The sequence below is a fragment of the Notolepis coatsorum genome (assembly GCF_963971535.1).
Source record: "Notolepis coatsorum genome assembly, chromosome: 1".
In the NCBI taxonomy this organism is placed as follows: domain Eukaryota; kingdom Metazoa; phylum Chordata; class Actinopteri; order Aulopiformes; family Paralepididae; genus Notolepis; species Notolepis coatsorum.
The window spans coordinates 311,755,199-311,770,121 of record NC_140165.1 but is presented as its reverse complement, the minus strand read 5'-3'; the positions used below and the strand labels follow the sequence as shown (position 1 = coordinate 311,770,121).

At 42.9% G+C, this 14,923-nt stretch overlaps 2 protein-coding genes across 3 annotated transcripts in view; one reads left to right on the top strand and one right to left on the bottom strand.

Moving 5' to 3' along the window:
• The window catches only part of itpkcb (inositol-trisphosphate 3-kinase Cb), a 46,005-nt gene extending 42,848 nt beyond the window's left edge, over positions 1–3,157 (bottom strand). Inside the window, exon 1 of one of the 2 annotated variants that reach the window (XM_084326634.1) lies at positions 3,042–3,157. The gene's annotated coding sequence lies outside the window, so the exon portion shown is untranslated. Of the gene's footprint in view, positions 1–1,081; positions 1,146–3,041 lie in introns of those variants that run through there. The other variant, XM_084326635.1, reaches the window with a different exon arrangement.
• Positions 3,158–4,444: 1,287 nt separating this feature from the next.
• The window catches only part of gfm1 (G elongation factor, mitochondrial 1), a 50,117-nt gene continuing 39,638 nt past the window's right edge, over positions 4,445–14,923 (top strand). Inside the window, exons 1-4 of the mRNA XM_084335454.1 lie at positions 4,445–4,625; positions 5,432–5,587; positions 8,527–8,659; positions 14,370–14,574. Of these exons, the coding sequence (XP_084191580.1) occupies positions 4,551–4,625; positions 5,432–5,587; positions 8,527–8,659; positions 14,370–14,574 (569 nt within the window). The 5' untranslated portion in view covers positions 4,445–4,550. The remainder of the gene's footprint in view (positions 4,626–5,431; positions 5,588–8,526; positions 8,660–14,369; positions 14,575–14,923) is intronic.

Below are 14,923 nucleotides of genomic sequence, written 5' to 3'. Positions count from 1 at the left end.
ACAAAACTGTTCACAAAATGGTACCACGGATTTTTTATTTTCTACATGCCAGGAACGCAAACATGGATATTAAAGACTGTATATTAGCTCAGGACCTTTAGAATTTCACAGTGACAAGAAGTGTTCTTTTATTTTGAATAATAAAAGACAATCGGTGTTGGGAAGCTACTCTAAAAAAACTTAGTTTATAAAATGACTAACCAGCCTACTTCACAATGAAAGGCATTCAACTAATAACTGGCCTACTTCATAATGAAAGGCATTAAATTAAACTACTAACCAGCCTACTTCATAATTAAAGACATTACACTAAACTACTAACCAGCCTACTTCATCATAATGAAAGACATTACATTAAACTACCACTAGCCTACTTCATAATGAAGTAAATGTAACTAAATCTATAACTAGCCTACTTCATAATGAAATAAATGTAATTAAATCTATGACTACTTCATAATGAAAGAAATGAAACTAAATCTATAACCAGCCTACTTCATAATAAAATAAATTAAACTAAATCTCAAATACGCAAAAAAAGATATAGCCTATGAATCAAACCACTTGGAAAAAGTAGCATAGTTATTAGAAGCAGAAAATGATTACAAAACAAAGAGTTTGGAATTGACCATATTCACATGACGATAATTTCCAAGGAAAAGGAAGCCAAACTGAGCATGACATAAGAGCAAGGAACCCAACCCAAGCATGACATAAGAGCAAAATGGACACCATGTGAATATGGCCAATGTCACATAATGAGGCTACATGGAGCGAAATCTGAACTGACACCGTAAAGTTCGGCTCATCAGGGCAGGCAAAACCTCACTGTCTTCAGCATTCCTTTTGGATGTGTTTTAAGGAGGACAAGGACCAGTTTTAGGTTGCAATCAACCTTTTAAATACATGACCCAAAGTAGGCTACTTTAAGTACTATATGACCCAAAGTAATATATACTTTTAACTATATGACCCAACGTCATTAACTACTGAAAAAACTCAAACGCAACACGCGATTGTTGTCCATCCGGTCCGCCTACTTCCACCTTCGCAACATCAACCGCCTCCGCACTTCACTCACCCCCAACAGCGCCGCAATCCTGGTCCACTCCCTTGTCACTTCCCGCTTGGATTATTGCAACTCCCTTCTCTTTGGTCTCCCCCACAAACTCCTCCATAAGCTCCAACTGGTCCAGAACGCTGCTGCCCGTATAATCACCAGAACCCCTGTCATCACTCAGTCACATCACCCCCGTCCTACGCCAACTACACTGGCTTCCCATTAAACACCGCATAGACTACAAGATCCTCCTCCATACATTCAAGGCCATCCATAACCTCGCCCCTCCATACCCGTCCGACCTCCTCCACATCAACATTTCCACCCGGTCCCTCAGGTCTGCCTCCTCCATCAACCTGACCTGACCGTCCCCACAGCCCGTCTGTCCACCATGGGGTCAAGAGCCTTCAGCTGCTCTGCCCCCCGCCTCTGGAACTCCCCCCCCCCCGACATCAGGAACATTGACTCCATCATGCCATTCAAAACCCACCTGTTTAGGCAGGCGTATGTCTGATTTTATTTAATTTTTTAAATGTATTGTGATTGTTAATGAACTGTTTTTAAATTGTTGTACGGTGACCTTGAGTGTCCTGAAAGGCGCCTTATAAATAAAATGTATTATTATTATTATGATTGAATGTAGTTAAACATTTTTTTTTGTTAAAATAGTAATTGAACTACTAGAACCACTCATCCCCAAAACCGAAAACAGGGCATAATGGTACGGGTCCATAAGTAGGTGGGATATAGAACTGTGTAAAGACTAAACACTGGCTTCAGTCATGAAAATAAGTCTTTCTTCTACATTCTCTCATTATACTATTGTGCTGATTTCCAAGTGGGCTAAATGAGGAACAATAGATGCAAGTCATTTTTAAAGGAAACCAACACAGTTCCCTGAACTCCTCAAACCCCACTTTGACAGCCAGACAACCCAAAACACACCGCTAGCCAGACATCAGCTCTGTCTCCGCTCTGTGCAGAGATGGCGTTGCAGCTAATCAAGTCCATTTGATTTGTACAGCCTTTCCCAATACCACAATACATACACCACAACACGTAAAAAAGAAAATCTAACCCTAACTAACCATGTTGTCATCCACTTGTCCTAATATACTAAATAATAATAATAATAATAATTCATTTAATTTATATAGCGCTTCTCAGTAACCCGAAGTCGCTGACAGTAGTCGGGAGCAGGGGTACAAACAAAGAGGCGAAAGCAAAGAAACAAAACAAAACAACAAAGAAACAAAAACAAAGGAACATGAGACCATGGGGGGAACGGGGGAGACAGCCTGATGGCACAAAAAAAGACTAGAGACATATCGATCAGGTTGGAGGGGAGGGGGGGGTTTAGGGGTGGGGGGGGTTGAAGGCAAGGGAGAACAGGTGGGTTTTGAGGCGAGCTTTGAAGGTGGAGAGTGTAGGGGAGTCTCTGATGGACTGGGGGGGGGGGAGGGAGTTCCAGAGTCGGGGTGCAGTGCGAGAGAAGGCCCGATCTCCGAAGTTTTTAAGCTTGGAACTAACTAACCTACACTGTAGCACTCAACACTTTGATGAACATTGTTACTCAGCTGATAGATCTGTGCCCTTCCTGATGACTCGTCGTACAGAACTTGTAAGTCGCTTTGGATAAAAGCGTCAGCTAAATGACTAAATCTAAACAACACCACCTACTACTACTGACTGACCAATGAAGATAAAGGAAAAACTACCATAAAACCTTAATATAAAAACAGAAGAAACCTCAGAAGAAGGGCAAGTCAATGAGACCCCCCCCCCCTAAAAAAGGATGGCCATGCAGGCGTACAATAGGTGTTGTTGAGGTGGTGGGCCACTGACACAATCCCATCACATGATAATCCAAACACAATGTGAACCACACAATACTGGCCTGTTGACAAGTTAGAATTAGAAATCAAGTCAAAAATCATTGTTTAACCGAAACAAACACTGTACAATCTCCGAACAAACTTACCATAGAGCGCCAGCAGCATCGTCCACTGTCGTGTGTGTGAGTCCCTGACTGTGTGTGCAATACAAGTGGGGGATGCATCTTTGTACCGTCTGTAAAGAGGGTGTGTTACTGTGTGTGCAATACGAGTGAGGGATGCATCTTTGTACTGTGTGTAAAGAGGGTGTGGACTGGAGTGACTTATCTCTGTGTGCAGTGTGTTGTTGCTGCTGGTGAGGTAACGGCAGCGTGTGGTTGAGTGAAAGAGGAAGCACATGTCAAAACACTTCACACACTTGTCGGCGTTTAGCATCAGCAGGGAGTTGGGTTTACTTACTGTGACTGAATGAATGAAAACTTTATTTAACAGATTGCAGAATGGGTACAGTACGGCTCAATACACACAATTGTTAAGGGGATGCAGACCAGAGAAAGACGTTTGTCTTGTTTACATCAGGGTCCCCCATTTTCAATTCAGTGAATGTGTCTATGTCTATTTAAAACTATTTAAAACGGAATCAAACCATAAACTAGGTGTGGCCTGTTGGGGATGTTAGATCCTAATGTGAAAAACTGTGATTTTATATGTCTGCACTTTATGTGCTCATTTTATGCCTGTCTTTTTTTCCTGTTGTGAAGCACTTTGAGCTGCAGTTTCTGTATGAAAGGTGCTATACAAATAAAGTGTATTATTATTATTATTATTATTATTATTACTACTGTAGCTGGCTTACATTGACATCAGCGCTAACGGTATAGCTGAACAGACAAGCCAGACGATGATAATAATACAAACATGTGTTTTGCAAACCAAACCGCTATAGACAAACTCGTGAAGTGAAAACAAAACAATAACAGTTGAATTTTACTTACTCGAACGCTGTGCTTGTTGTTATTGTGTGCAGCAGGGTAGAGTGGGGGCTGCTTTCAGATGTTTCTGGCAGCAGGCAGCTAACAAAGCGGCAGCAGAGCAGCAGAGCAGCCAAGGAGATGTGTGTGCTGTGGCAGGTGGATTTATTCCGCCCTGCTGCCCATGCGCGTCGTCACTGGTCGCGGCCACTGCACTTCCGCGTTATATGGAGCTCGTGAGTTTGATCCGTTATACACGGAGATGTATCCGCTCGCGCCCCGCCCCGCTCTCTCCAATGAGCTCAACATACCGGAAGTGTTGCGCTTTCTCTGTTTTGGTAGCGTTCAAACAGTCTAATTTGACTGTCTCTCAGTCTCTCTCTGGGAGCTGTTCCGTAAAAATTTTAAACGATTTAATTAAGATGAACATTACCACGAATTATCTTTGGATGAAAAAGCCGGATTCCATGCTAATGCTGGATAATAAACCACGCGCGTCTTTTAGTTTTTTTTGACTACCCTGGCATTCCGTAGACCCGGAAGTAACGTGTCACGCGTCACAGCGGCACCGACTTGGACCGGCGTGACTTTCAACCCGGGGTGACTGACTGACATCCAGTGTTGTTCTGTTCGGGGCTGCTGTGGAAACCAAGCCGACCTCCCTGTTGCCCACCGACCGGCAACATGAGAGTATTAAAAGCAGGGCTTGCCTTGGGAAGAGCGCATGTTCTGGCACCCAGAACCCTCACCATAAAGAAGGTAACGTAGCAACTAGCTAGCTAACGTAAGTCGAAAGATCTCTTAAACAGGTGACACCACTGTTGGTGTCGAGATCTGACACCAAACCTCACCACGTTGTGATTGATTGAAAATTGTATTAACAGATTGCAGAATGGGTACAGTACAGTACAGCGTGAATTGAAAATGGGGGACCCTGATGTAAACAAGACGAAAGTCTTTCTCTGGTCTGCATCCCCATAACAATTGTGTGTATTGAGCTGTACTGTATTGTACCCATTCTGCAATCTGTTAATAAAGTTTTCAATCAATCAATCAATCAATCAATCAATCAATCAATGCAGACCAGAGAGAGACTTTCGTCTTGTTTACATCAGGGTCCCCCCCCCATTTTCAATTCATCATATGTTCAGCCTAAATGCTCTGTCATTAACATTTACATAACGCTTTTATCCAAAGCGACCTACAAGTTCTGCACGACAGGTCAGCAGGAAGGGTAACAAGGTTCACCAAACAGTGTTGAAACTTGAGTGCTGCAGTGTTGAGTGCATAGTAGCAGAGTTTGATTGATTGATTGAAAACTTTATTAACAGATTGTTGAATGGGTACAATACAGTACAGGCCAGCTCAATACACACAATTGTTAAGGGGATATTAGTACAATTGTTAAGACATATTAGTACATTAGGAAGAGTGCATGATGATAGTAGAAGACGGTAAGAAGGTTAGTCAGCAGCAGTCCGAAGTATTGTGTATTAAAGTAAATAGACCCCAATACCTGCTGAAAACTAACTACTACGTGTAAATTTTTCCCCAACAACCCACAGGTACTCATCAATAGCTGTCGGGCATGCAGCTCCTCTGCACTCGTCCCCAATGAGCGGATCCGCAACATCGGGATCTCTGCACACATCGACTCCGGGAAAACCACCCTGACCGAGCGTGTGCTGTTCTACACCGGCAGGATAGCAGAGATCCACGAAGTAAGCAACCACTGGATCTTCAGCGTTGTTGTTATTCATACTACTGGTGGTGTTTGTGTGCTAGTGTGCTAAATCTGCTAGAAAAGTATAGAGATGTTAGTATTTGTGACATGTCTTCAACCTAATTTGTCGACTACATGCACACAAGAAGCAGTCCACCCTGTGTCATAGGCAGGCATTAAAGCGTTCCGTCTTGAGACGGATATCCGTCCATTTTATTTGGAGTTCAGTCATTTGATTCGGAGTCGTGACGGATTTTAACCTGAGCCAATCGGAGGCGTCAAATATCATGAAAAATGACCTTTTTTTTTTTTTTGTGCGGCCGCGCCAAGCAGTCATTGGCGAGCATAATGTCGCATAATACAGTACAGCTCAATACACACAATTGTTAAGGGGATGCAGACCAGAGAAAGACTTTCGTCTTGTTTACATCAGGGTCCCCCATTTTCAATTCATCATAACATATATGACATACATGACATACAGATGGACAATACTGCTGCCTACATCTATACATTTATGACATACCAGATTTACAAATACAGTATTGTTTGTGATACAATAAGAGTCTAAAAAAGAGTATATACATTTGATGAAGAAACTGTACATTGGAGGAGGTTGGGTGGAGGGGGGTAACTGTACATTGGATTATCGACGAAACCGAAACAAGTAGGCTCCCTTAAAACGCTAACGCTATAAAAAAAATACAGTGGAGGTTAAAATAAGAATATGACTTGGCCTGAAAAAAAGTTCAGTCAGGAGATTTTTTTTTGCTTTAATCCCTGGTCATAGGAAGGATCACCGACTGGTGTCATCCGCACCATTAAACACACCGGTTTATGCTTGTGGTGGTGGGCCAGATATGACCGTTACCATAGCCGGTGGATATGCCCAGACGCACCAGAGTCCTTACTAAATTCCAGCAGCGACAGCCACATAAATGGTAAATGGTGCATTTATAATATAGCAGCTTTTTTCCAAAGCGCTTTACAATTTGTTCCTCACAATTTACCCATTCACTGACACATTCACACACCGACGGCGGAGGCGACCATGCAAGATGCCGACCTGCTCAACGGGAGCAATTAGGGGGTTAATCGTCTTGCTCAAGGACACTTTGACGCGCTGCCTGCCCGGGAGGAGCGGGAATCGAACCGGGAACCTTTCCGATCGCCAGGCGACCGCTCTACCTCCTGAGCCACTGTCGCCCCTACAAACGCAAACGAGGCACGGGAGATTGATGACAGTCGGGTCAGGCTTACACAAAATCATATTGTGAACATTACTGTCCACGCGGGCAATTATCTGCCAACTAGGAGAAGCTACCATGGCTTTTGCCCTCTAGGCCGACATTGTTGTTTGTTTTGTCGGATGTCTGTTGACAATGGACCTGTCTCAAAACCCTGCCCTCTTTTCTTGATCCTCCAATCACAGCTGTCGCTTACCTCTGTTTGTACGAGGAAGTCCGAGGTAAGCGACAGCTGTGATTGGAGGATCAAGAAAAGGGGCAGGGTTTGAGATAGGTCTATTGCTTGCTGCTGCTGGCTTGACAGATTACACAACATTTTATCAGTTTTATTTTTGTATATTTTAGGGATGGGTCAAGTGCAGAGAGGCCTTTCATCGGCGACCCGATGCATGTGTGTGTGTGATGTGTGTTCCTGTGTGTTGCCCGTCTTACACGTGTGTGTTTGCTGCGTGACAAATAAAGACTTCTTCTTCTTCATGTTCTCTGTCTTGCTGTCACCGGTACTCTCCGGTTGTCTCGTGTTGCTGTCACCACCGGTACTCTCCGGTTGTCTCGTGTTGCTGTCACCGGTACTCTCCGGTTGTCTCGTGTTGCTGTCACCGGTACTCTCCTCCGGTTGTCTCGTGTTGTTGTCACCGGTACTCTCTCCGGTTGTCTCGTGTTGCTGCCACCGGTACTCTCCGGTTGTCCCGTGTTGCTGTCACCGGTACTCTCCGGTTGTCCCGTGTTGCTGTCACCGGTACTCTCCGGTTGTCTCGTGTTGCTGTCACCGGTACTCTCCGGTTGTCTCGTGTTGCTGTCACCGGTACTCTCCGGTTGTCTCGTGTTGCTGTCACCGGTACTCTCCGGTTGTCTCGTGTTGCTGTCACCGGTACTCTCCGGTTGTCTCGTGTTGCTGTCACCGGTACTCTCCGGTTGTCTCGTGTTGCCGTCACCGGTACTCTCTCCGGTTGTCTCGTGTTGCTGTCACCGGTACTCTCCGGTTGTCTCGTGTTGCTGTCACCGGTACTCTCCGGTTGTCTCGTGTTGTTGCTGTCACCGGTACTCTCCGGTTGTCTCGTGTTGCTGTCACCAGTACTCTCCGGTTGTCTCGTGTTGCTGTCACCGGTACTCTCCGGTTGTCTCGTGTTGCTGTCACCGGTACTCTCCGGTTGTCTCGTGTTGCTGTCACCGGTACTCTCCGGTTGTCTCGTGTTGCTGCCACCGGTACTCTCCGGTTGTCTCGTGTTGCTGTCACCGGTACTCACCGGTTGTCTCGTGTTGCTGTCACCGGTACCCTCCGGTTGTCTCGTGTTGCTGTCACCGGTACTCTCTCCGGTTGTCTCGTGTTGCTGTCACCGGTACTCTCCGGTTGTCTCGTGTTGCTGTCACCGGTACTCTCCGGTTGTCTCGTGTTGCTGTCACCGGTACTCTCTCCGGTTGTCTCGTGTTGCTGTCACCGGTACTCTCTCCGGTTGTCCCGTGTTGCTGTCACCGGTACTCTCTCCGGTTGTCTCGTGTTGCTGCCACCGGTACTCTCCGGTTGTCTCGTGTTGCTGTCACCGGTACTCTCTCCGGTTGTCTCGTGTTATTGTCACCGGTACTCTCCGGTTGTCTCGTGTTGCTGCCACCGGTACTCTCCGGTTGTCTCGTGTTGCTCACCTGTGAATAACTCACAAGCGTTGCCCCTGCTCGGGTCTTTCATCCCCAGGTGAAGGGGAAAGATGGTGTCGGCGCCACCATGGACTCTATGGAGCTGGAGAGGCAGAGAGGCATCACCATCCAGTCAGCCGCCACGTACACCATGTGGAAGGATCACAACATCAACATCATCGACACACCAGGTACCGCATGGGCCGTTGTTTTGGATAAAAGCATAAAAACCAAATGCTATTTTTGTTTGTCCTGTAGCTCAGTGGTTAGAGCGTGGCACAAACATAACCGCCAGGGTTAAGGGTTCGATTCCCCCCAGGGCCACCTAGGAGGCCAAACATGCACGCACTCCTAGAGACTTGGTACTGTAAGATAACTGCTGACTGGTGGAGCGTAAAGTGAAACAAAAAGAGTTTTGGTTGAAACGGATGGTTATTAACCCTTTTCACTGCCGCACTACCAAACGGTTAACCCTTTTCACTGCGACAATACACAGAATGTTAACCCTTTCACTGCCACACAACAGCCGGTTAACCCTTTCACTGCCACACGACTACACATAAGGTTAACCCTTTACTATCATGTGGTAGTAAAGGGTTAACCTTCTGTAGTGTGGCAGTGAAAGGGTTAAGGGTTCGATTCCCTCCAGGGCCACTCCTAGGCCAAACATGCATGCACTCCTAGAGACTTGGTACTGTAAGATAACTGCTGACTGGTGGAGCGTAAAGTGAAACAAAAAGAGTCTTGGTTGAAACGGATGGTTATTAAGAAACCGGTTATGTGTTTTTATTGCAACACTGCTGATCAGTGCAGGAGCAATCCAGTTACAGAGTACACACAGCAATCTGGCAAGAGACACGCTGAAGAAGGCCTTCAGCTTAGACGCATACGTATTTATAGGCTGGTGTGGTGACCTTGAAGATTTGGGGAGGGTGCTTGTCTTTAAGTGTATGTGTCTTTAGGCCATCTGATCAGCAGTCTGTTGTGTAAAGATTGAAGGATAGAGTTGGGACATGTCGCGCGGTGACCCAATGGAATGTGCTTTTAGGAAGCAACCGTTGGGGCCGTTTTCCGCAGATGCGAGTTGCTATATTTGGAGGCCTGTGTAGGAGAGGGAACTCTCTGGGTGACCAGGTAAACATATTGAATATATATATATGTGATGTGTGTTGTATTAAATTGGCTAAGATAAGATATTCCTTTATTCATCCCCTTGGGGAAATTCAGGCAGCATGGTTCAAGTTTCAAGTTTGTTTATTATTAGTCACAATTAGGGATGTCCGATATTATCGGCTGACCGATATTATCGGCCGATATTGGCAGTAAAATGTGATATCGGAAAATATCGGTATCGGTTAAAAAAAAAACAATAACAATATTTGTTATATATATATCCAGTGAAATTATTAGTTACCTGAAATTATTCCGTTTTTTTGGGGGGGGAAACCCTGCATATATCGGTATCGGTTGATATCGGTATCGGAAATTAAGAGTTGGACAATATCGGAATATCGGTATCGGTAAAAAAGCCAATATCGAGCATCCCTAGTTACAATCACAACAAAATACAGAATACTTTATGAGGAAAGGCTTGTTTCTGTATGAGCCCCTGAGAGTGTGCTACATACAGTAAAAAGAAAGCAAGTAAAAAAAAATATATATATATATATAAAAATAAAGTAATTAAGAAGTAAGTAAAAAGTAAGTAAAGTCAATAATACATATATACAATACAGAGTAAAATGAGTAACAGTGAGGTACAATGCAGAGGTACAAAACTTAGGGTAGGGTGCAAATGAGGTATGACTGTAGTGCAAATCTCTTTAATAATAGATAAATATAAAGTGTGTTAAAGTGTCTAAAGTGAATAAAGTGAGTGGTAAGGTGAGTGTTTGTTTAAAGTGAGTGTGTACATGTGGATTAGGGCTGCAACGATTAGTCGACATAATCGACGACGTCGATTATAAAAAATCGTTGACGAGAAATTGTTGCGTCGATTAGTCATTAAAAAAAAAAAAAAAATTTTTTTTTTTTTTTTTTTTTGTGCACTACCTATCTTTGTGAGAGTGGCTTCTCAGGGTTCCAGACAACATCATAACATGATGATCCCATAGCAAATTTTGGACATTGAAAACATTGTTCCCCTGCAGGAGATGATGATCAGACTAGACACACAATACATTACACACGCACTCCTCTCACTCACACACAGCGATCAGAGTAAGACACACACATACACACTCCTCTCACTCACACACAGCGATCAGAGTAAGACACACACACATACACACTCCTCTCACTCACACACAGCGATCAGAGTAAGACACACACACATTCACACTCCTCTCTCTCACACACAGCGATCAGAGTAAGACACACACACATTCACACTCCTCTCACTCACACACAGCGATCAGAGTAAGACACACACATTCACACTCCTCTCTCTCACACAGCGATCAGAGTAAGACACACACACATTCACACTCCTCTCACTCACACACAGCGATCAGAGTAAGACACACACACATACACAAATTACACAGTACACACCTCTCACTCACACAGCGATCAGAGTAAGACACACACACAAATTACACAGTACACACACTCCTCTCACTCACACAGCGATCAGAGTAAGACACACACACATACACACACACACACGGACTCCTCTCACACACAGCAAACAAAAGTTATTTAAAGTACACTTCCACTTTAATTTGTATTATTTAATTTATTTATCTTGTTATGAGTGATTGCTGTATTGTTCTTCAAATACATTTTCATTTAAAGTGGCTTAAAGATCCAAATTAAAATGTTTCATGAGTCATTATTTTAATTTGCTATGGGATCATCATGTTATGATGTTGTTGTTTGGTCCTGACAAGAGTCTCAAAGTCTGGGGTGATGGTAGACAAGCAACTCTGAGGTCATGCTCAATGTCCAATCTGTTCCTCTGCTCTGTCTTCAGCTGGACCAGAGCTGAGAAGCCACTTTCACAAAGATAGGTAATTGTTGTTGTTTACATTGGTTTTCGATTAGTCGACTAATCGAAAAAATAATCGGCAGATTAGTCGACTACCAAATTAGTCATTAGTTGCAGCCCTAATGTGGATGTGTGTGCCGCCGTGAGTGTAGATGATGGGTTGTCCCACGGGGGAGGGGAGGTGCAGGTACGGGCATGGTAATAGTAGAAGACCTAAATACAGGCAATACAATTATAGTAGAGTAGAAAGTAAAAATAGGCAGTGTAAACAATATAATTAACTCTGAATTTACGCATAATGAGCAAGTAGGCAGTATAATCAAAGGTGCAGATGAAGGTCTGATGCCCTGGCTATCAGTTATATTAATTCAAACCATAAACAAAGAGGCATATTAAGATGTTAGATCCTAATATGAAAAACGATGTGATTTAATGTATCTATGCCATACCTTGATCATGTCTATTTTGCTGCAAATCGATTTCATGCTCGTTTTTGTATTTTATTTTTTTATTCTTTTTTAAACAAACATATAAACAAACATGACAACACACAATAAGATATACAAGCATTAATTGTCAGGGCACATCCAATGAGATCACCTTTTGGTTAGTTGTTTTATATAAGATATACCCATAATACCTGTTATCTAAAAAAAAAACCCTACACACATATGCTCAGCTCGAACCCCCCCCTCCCGGACCCCACCTTGAGAAGTACCTCCACTATCCCTCGCACCTAACCAGACACTACCATTATAAGCTAGCTTTTATTCTCTCCACCACTTCTAACCACATTGACATTTTGGATTCATTGAGACCCAGAATTCTTGCTGTAGATATTTCATGGTAAATTACATCGAGATATGTAAGAAACCAAACTTTACGGCACATTTTTTCCGGTTGAAACCAGCGTGATGCGATCAGCTTTTTGGCTACTGTGATACCCGATAAAACCAATCTCTTTAGCTGTGGATTCACTGCAAACTCAAAAACATCATTCAACAGCAATACCGAGGGGTGTACAGGTATATTCCAAGATACGAGTTTTGATATTTGTGATTTCATGCTCGTTTTATACTTATTTCACGTCTGCACTTTATGCATTGCTCTTGATCTGCCAATGTTTGTGCTCATTTTACGCATGTCTTTCTTTTTTTCCCTTTACTGCTGTGAAGCACTTTGAGCTGCAATTCTTGTACGACAGGTGCTATACAAATAAAGTTATTATTATATTATTAAGGCTGTCAAAGTTAACGCGTTAACGCACAATTCTTTTAATGCCACAATTTCTTTTACGCAAGATTAGCGTTAAAAAAAAATCATTGATACTATGTTTGTTTCTGACTCAAAGTGTGTGTGTGGGGGGGGGGGGGAGAGAGAGAGGGGGCGGGTGAGAGAGATGAGGAAGGGGCAAGATGGAAAGAGAGCTGAGAGAGAGAGATGAGTGATGAGTCCTCAGCCCTTGTGTGGCTGAATGTAACAAGTTCCTAACGTTTTCTTTCCCCTATTATTTCATGCACACTTTATTCATTGTTTTAAATTATTTTCTTTTAAGTTATTTTGTGCATCACTCTGTTTTGAATTTGATGCAAATTTGCAATGCATGAGGGTCATCCTTTTGTGTTAAATGGCTGTATAAAGCAAGCATTTGTTGACTCATGTTGATAAGAGTATTAAAACTTGAAAAAGATCCGTTTAAGGTAGATTTAGAACAGATAAAAAAAGATGCCATTAATTTGAGATTAATCACGATTAACTATGGACAATCATGCGATTAATCAGATAAAATATTTTAATAGATTGACAGCCTTATATATTATACATTACAATAAATATGGTCAATACCACTAGAATCTAAATACTATGAGTAAGTAAAGTACTGGTATACAGTATACACAGGTGCAGTATACATAAGGTACCCTAAAGGCCTGAATATACTTCCCGCGTCCGCAGATGCGCATTGGTACCCGTGACGTAATTTGCGTAATTTTCGTCAACGCTCTTGTCTGCACGGACGTCGCATCCGTGTCCGTGTGCCAGATTTTGTAACCGCGTGGATACCTCCGTGGATATGCGCACCACTGTGCATGTGCCCAACTGTCATAACAAAAGCACTCGACGCGACGCTTCCGCACACCACAAATGGACTATAAACAGAGCCGCGTGCGCAGCGTGTCTGCAGCCGTGTGCGTGTATGTGTCAGTTTTCGAGTATATTCAGGGTTTAATCATATATCTGATGTGTGTTGTATTAAATTGGCTATAACATTTGTATATACTGTATGTGACGTGTGTGTTGTATTGAATTGGCCATAACACCTTCCATGGCAGCTGGCTTCACAAACAGACCATTTGGCAGGTCAGGTTAACTGTAAGGAGGTTTAGATAAAAACTAGGTATGTCCGATATTATCGGCCTACCGATATTATCGGCCGATATTGGCATTAAAATGTGATATCGGAATATATTGGTATTTTTTTATTTTATTTTTTATTTTTATTTTAACATTTCTATAACTTTTATTTACCCAGGCAAGCAAGTAAGAACAAATTCAGATTTTATTTATTGTCAAAAGTATGCATAGTGTTATGTTAATTCCACAACAAGACATATGTAATGTTAATTACCTGAAATTATTCATTTTTTTGGGGGGGGGGGGGGGACCCTGCATATATCGGTATCGGAAATTAAGAGTTGGACAATATCGGCATATCGGTATCGGTAAAAAAGCCAATATCGAGCATCCCTAATAAAAACCTGTCCATCGAACAGCGTTCGTAAGTTATTCTCTGTCGGTCCAGAAGAATCAAAGCTGCTGCTTGGAGCGTGAATGGAGCCGCATGGGAAAACTATTAATAGTGGACCGGATCTCACCCTGTACTACGTGTCTGTCCGCCCGTTTGTTCCACACAGGCCACGTTGACTTCACCATCGAGGTGGAGCGAGCTCTGCGCGTGCTGGACGGGGCGGTCCTGGTCCTCTGCGCGGTGGGAGGAGTCCAGTGTCAGACGTTGACCGTCAACAGGCAGATGAAGCGCTACAATGTCCCCTTCCTCACCTTCATCAACAAACTGGACCGCATGGGAGCCAACCCCAGCAGAGCCCTGCAGCAGTTAAGGTATGAATGAATGATCATTACATTTATATAGTACTAAATGAATGAATGAATGCTCGTTACATTCATATAGTACTGAATGAATGAATGATCGTTACATTTATATAGTACTAAATGAATGAATGAATGATCATTACATTTATATAGTACTAAATGAATGAATGAATGAATGAATGATCATTACTTTTATATAGTACTGAATGAATGAATGATCGTTACATTTATATAGTACTAAATGAATGAATGATCATTACTTTTATATAGTACTAAATTAATGAATGAATGATCATTACTTTTATATAGTACTGAATGAATGAATGAATGATCATTACTTTTATATAGTACTGAATGA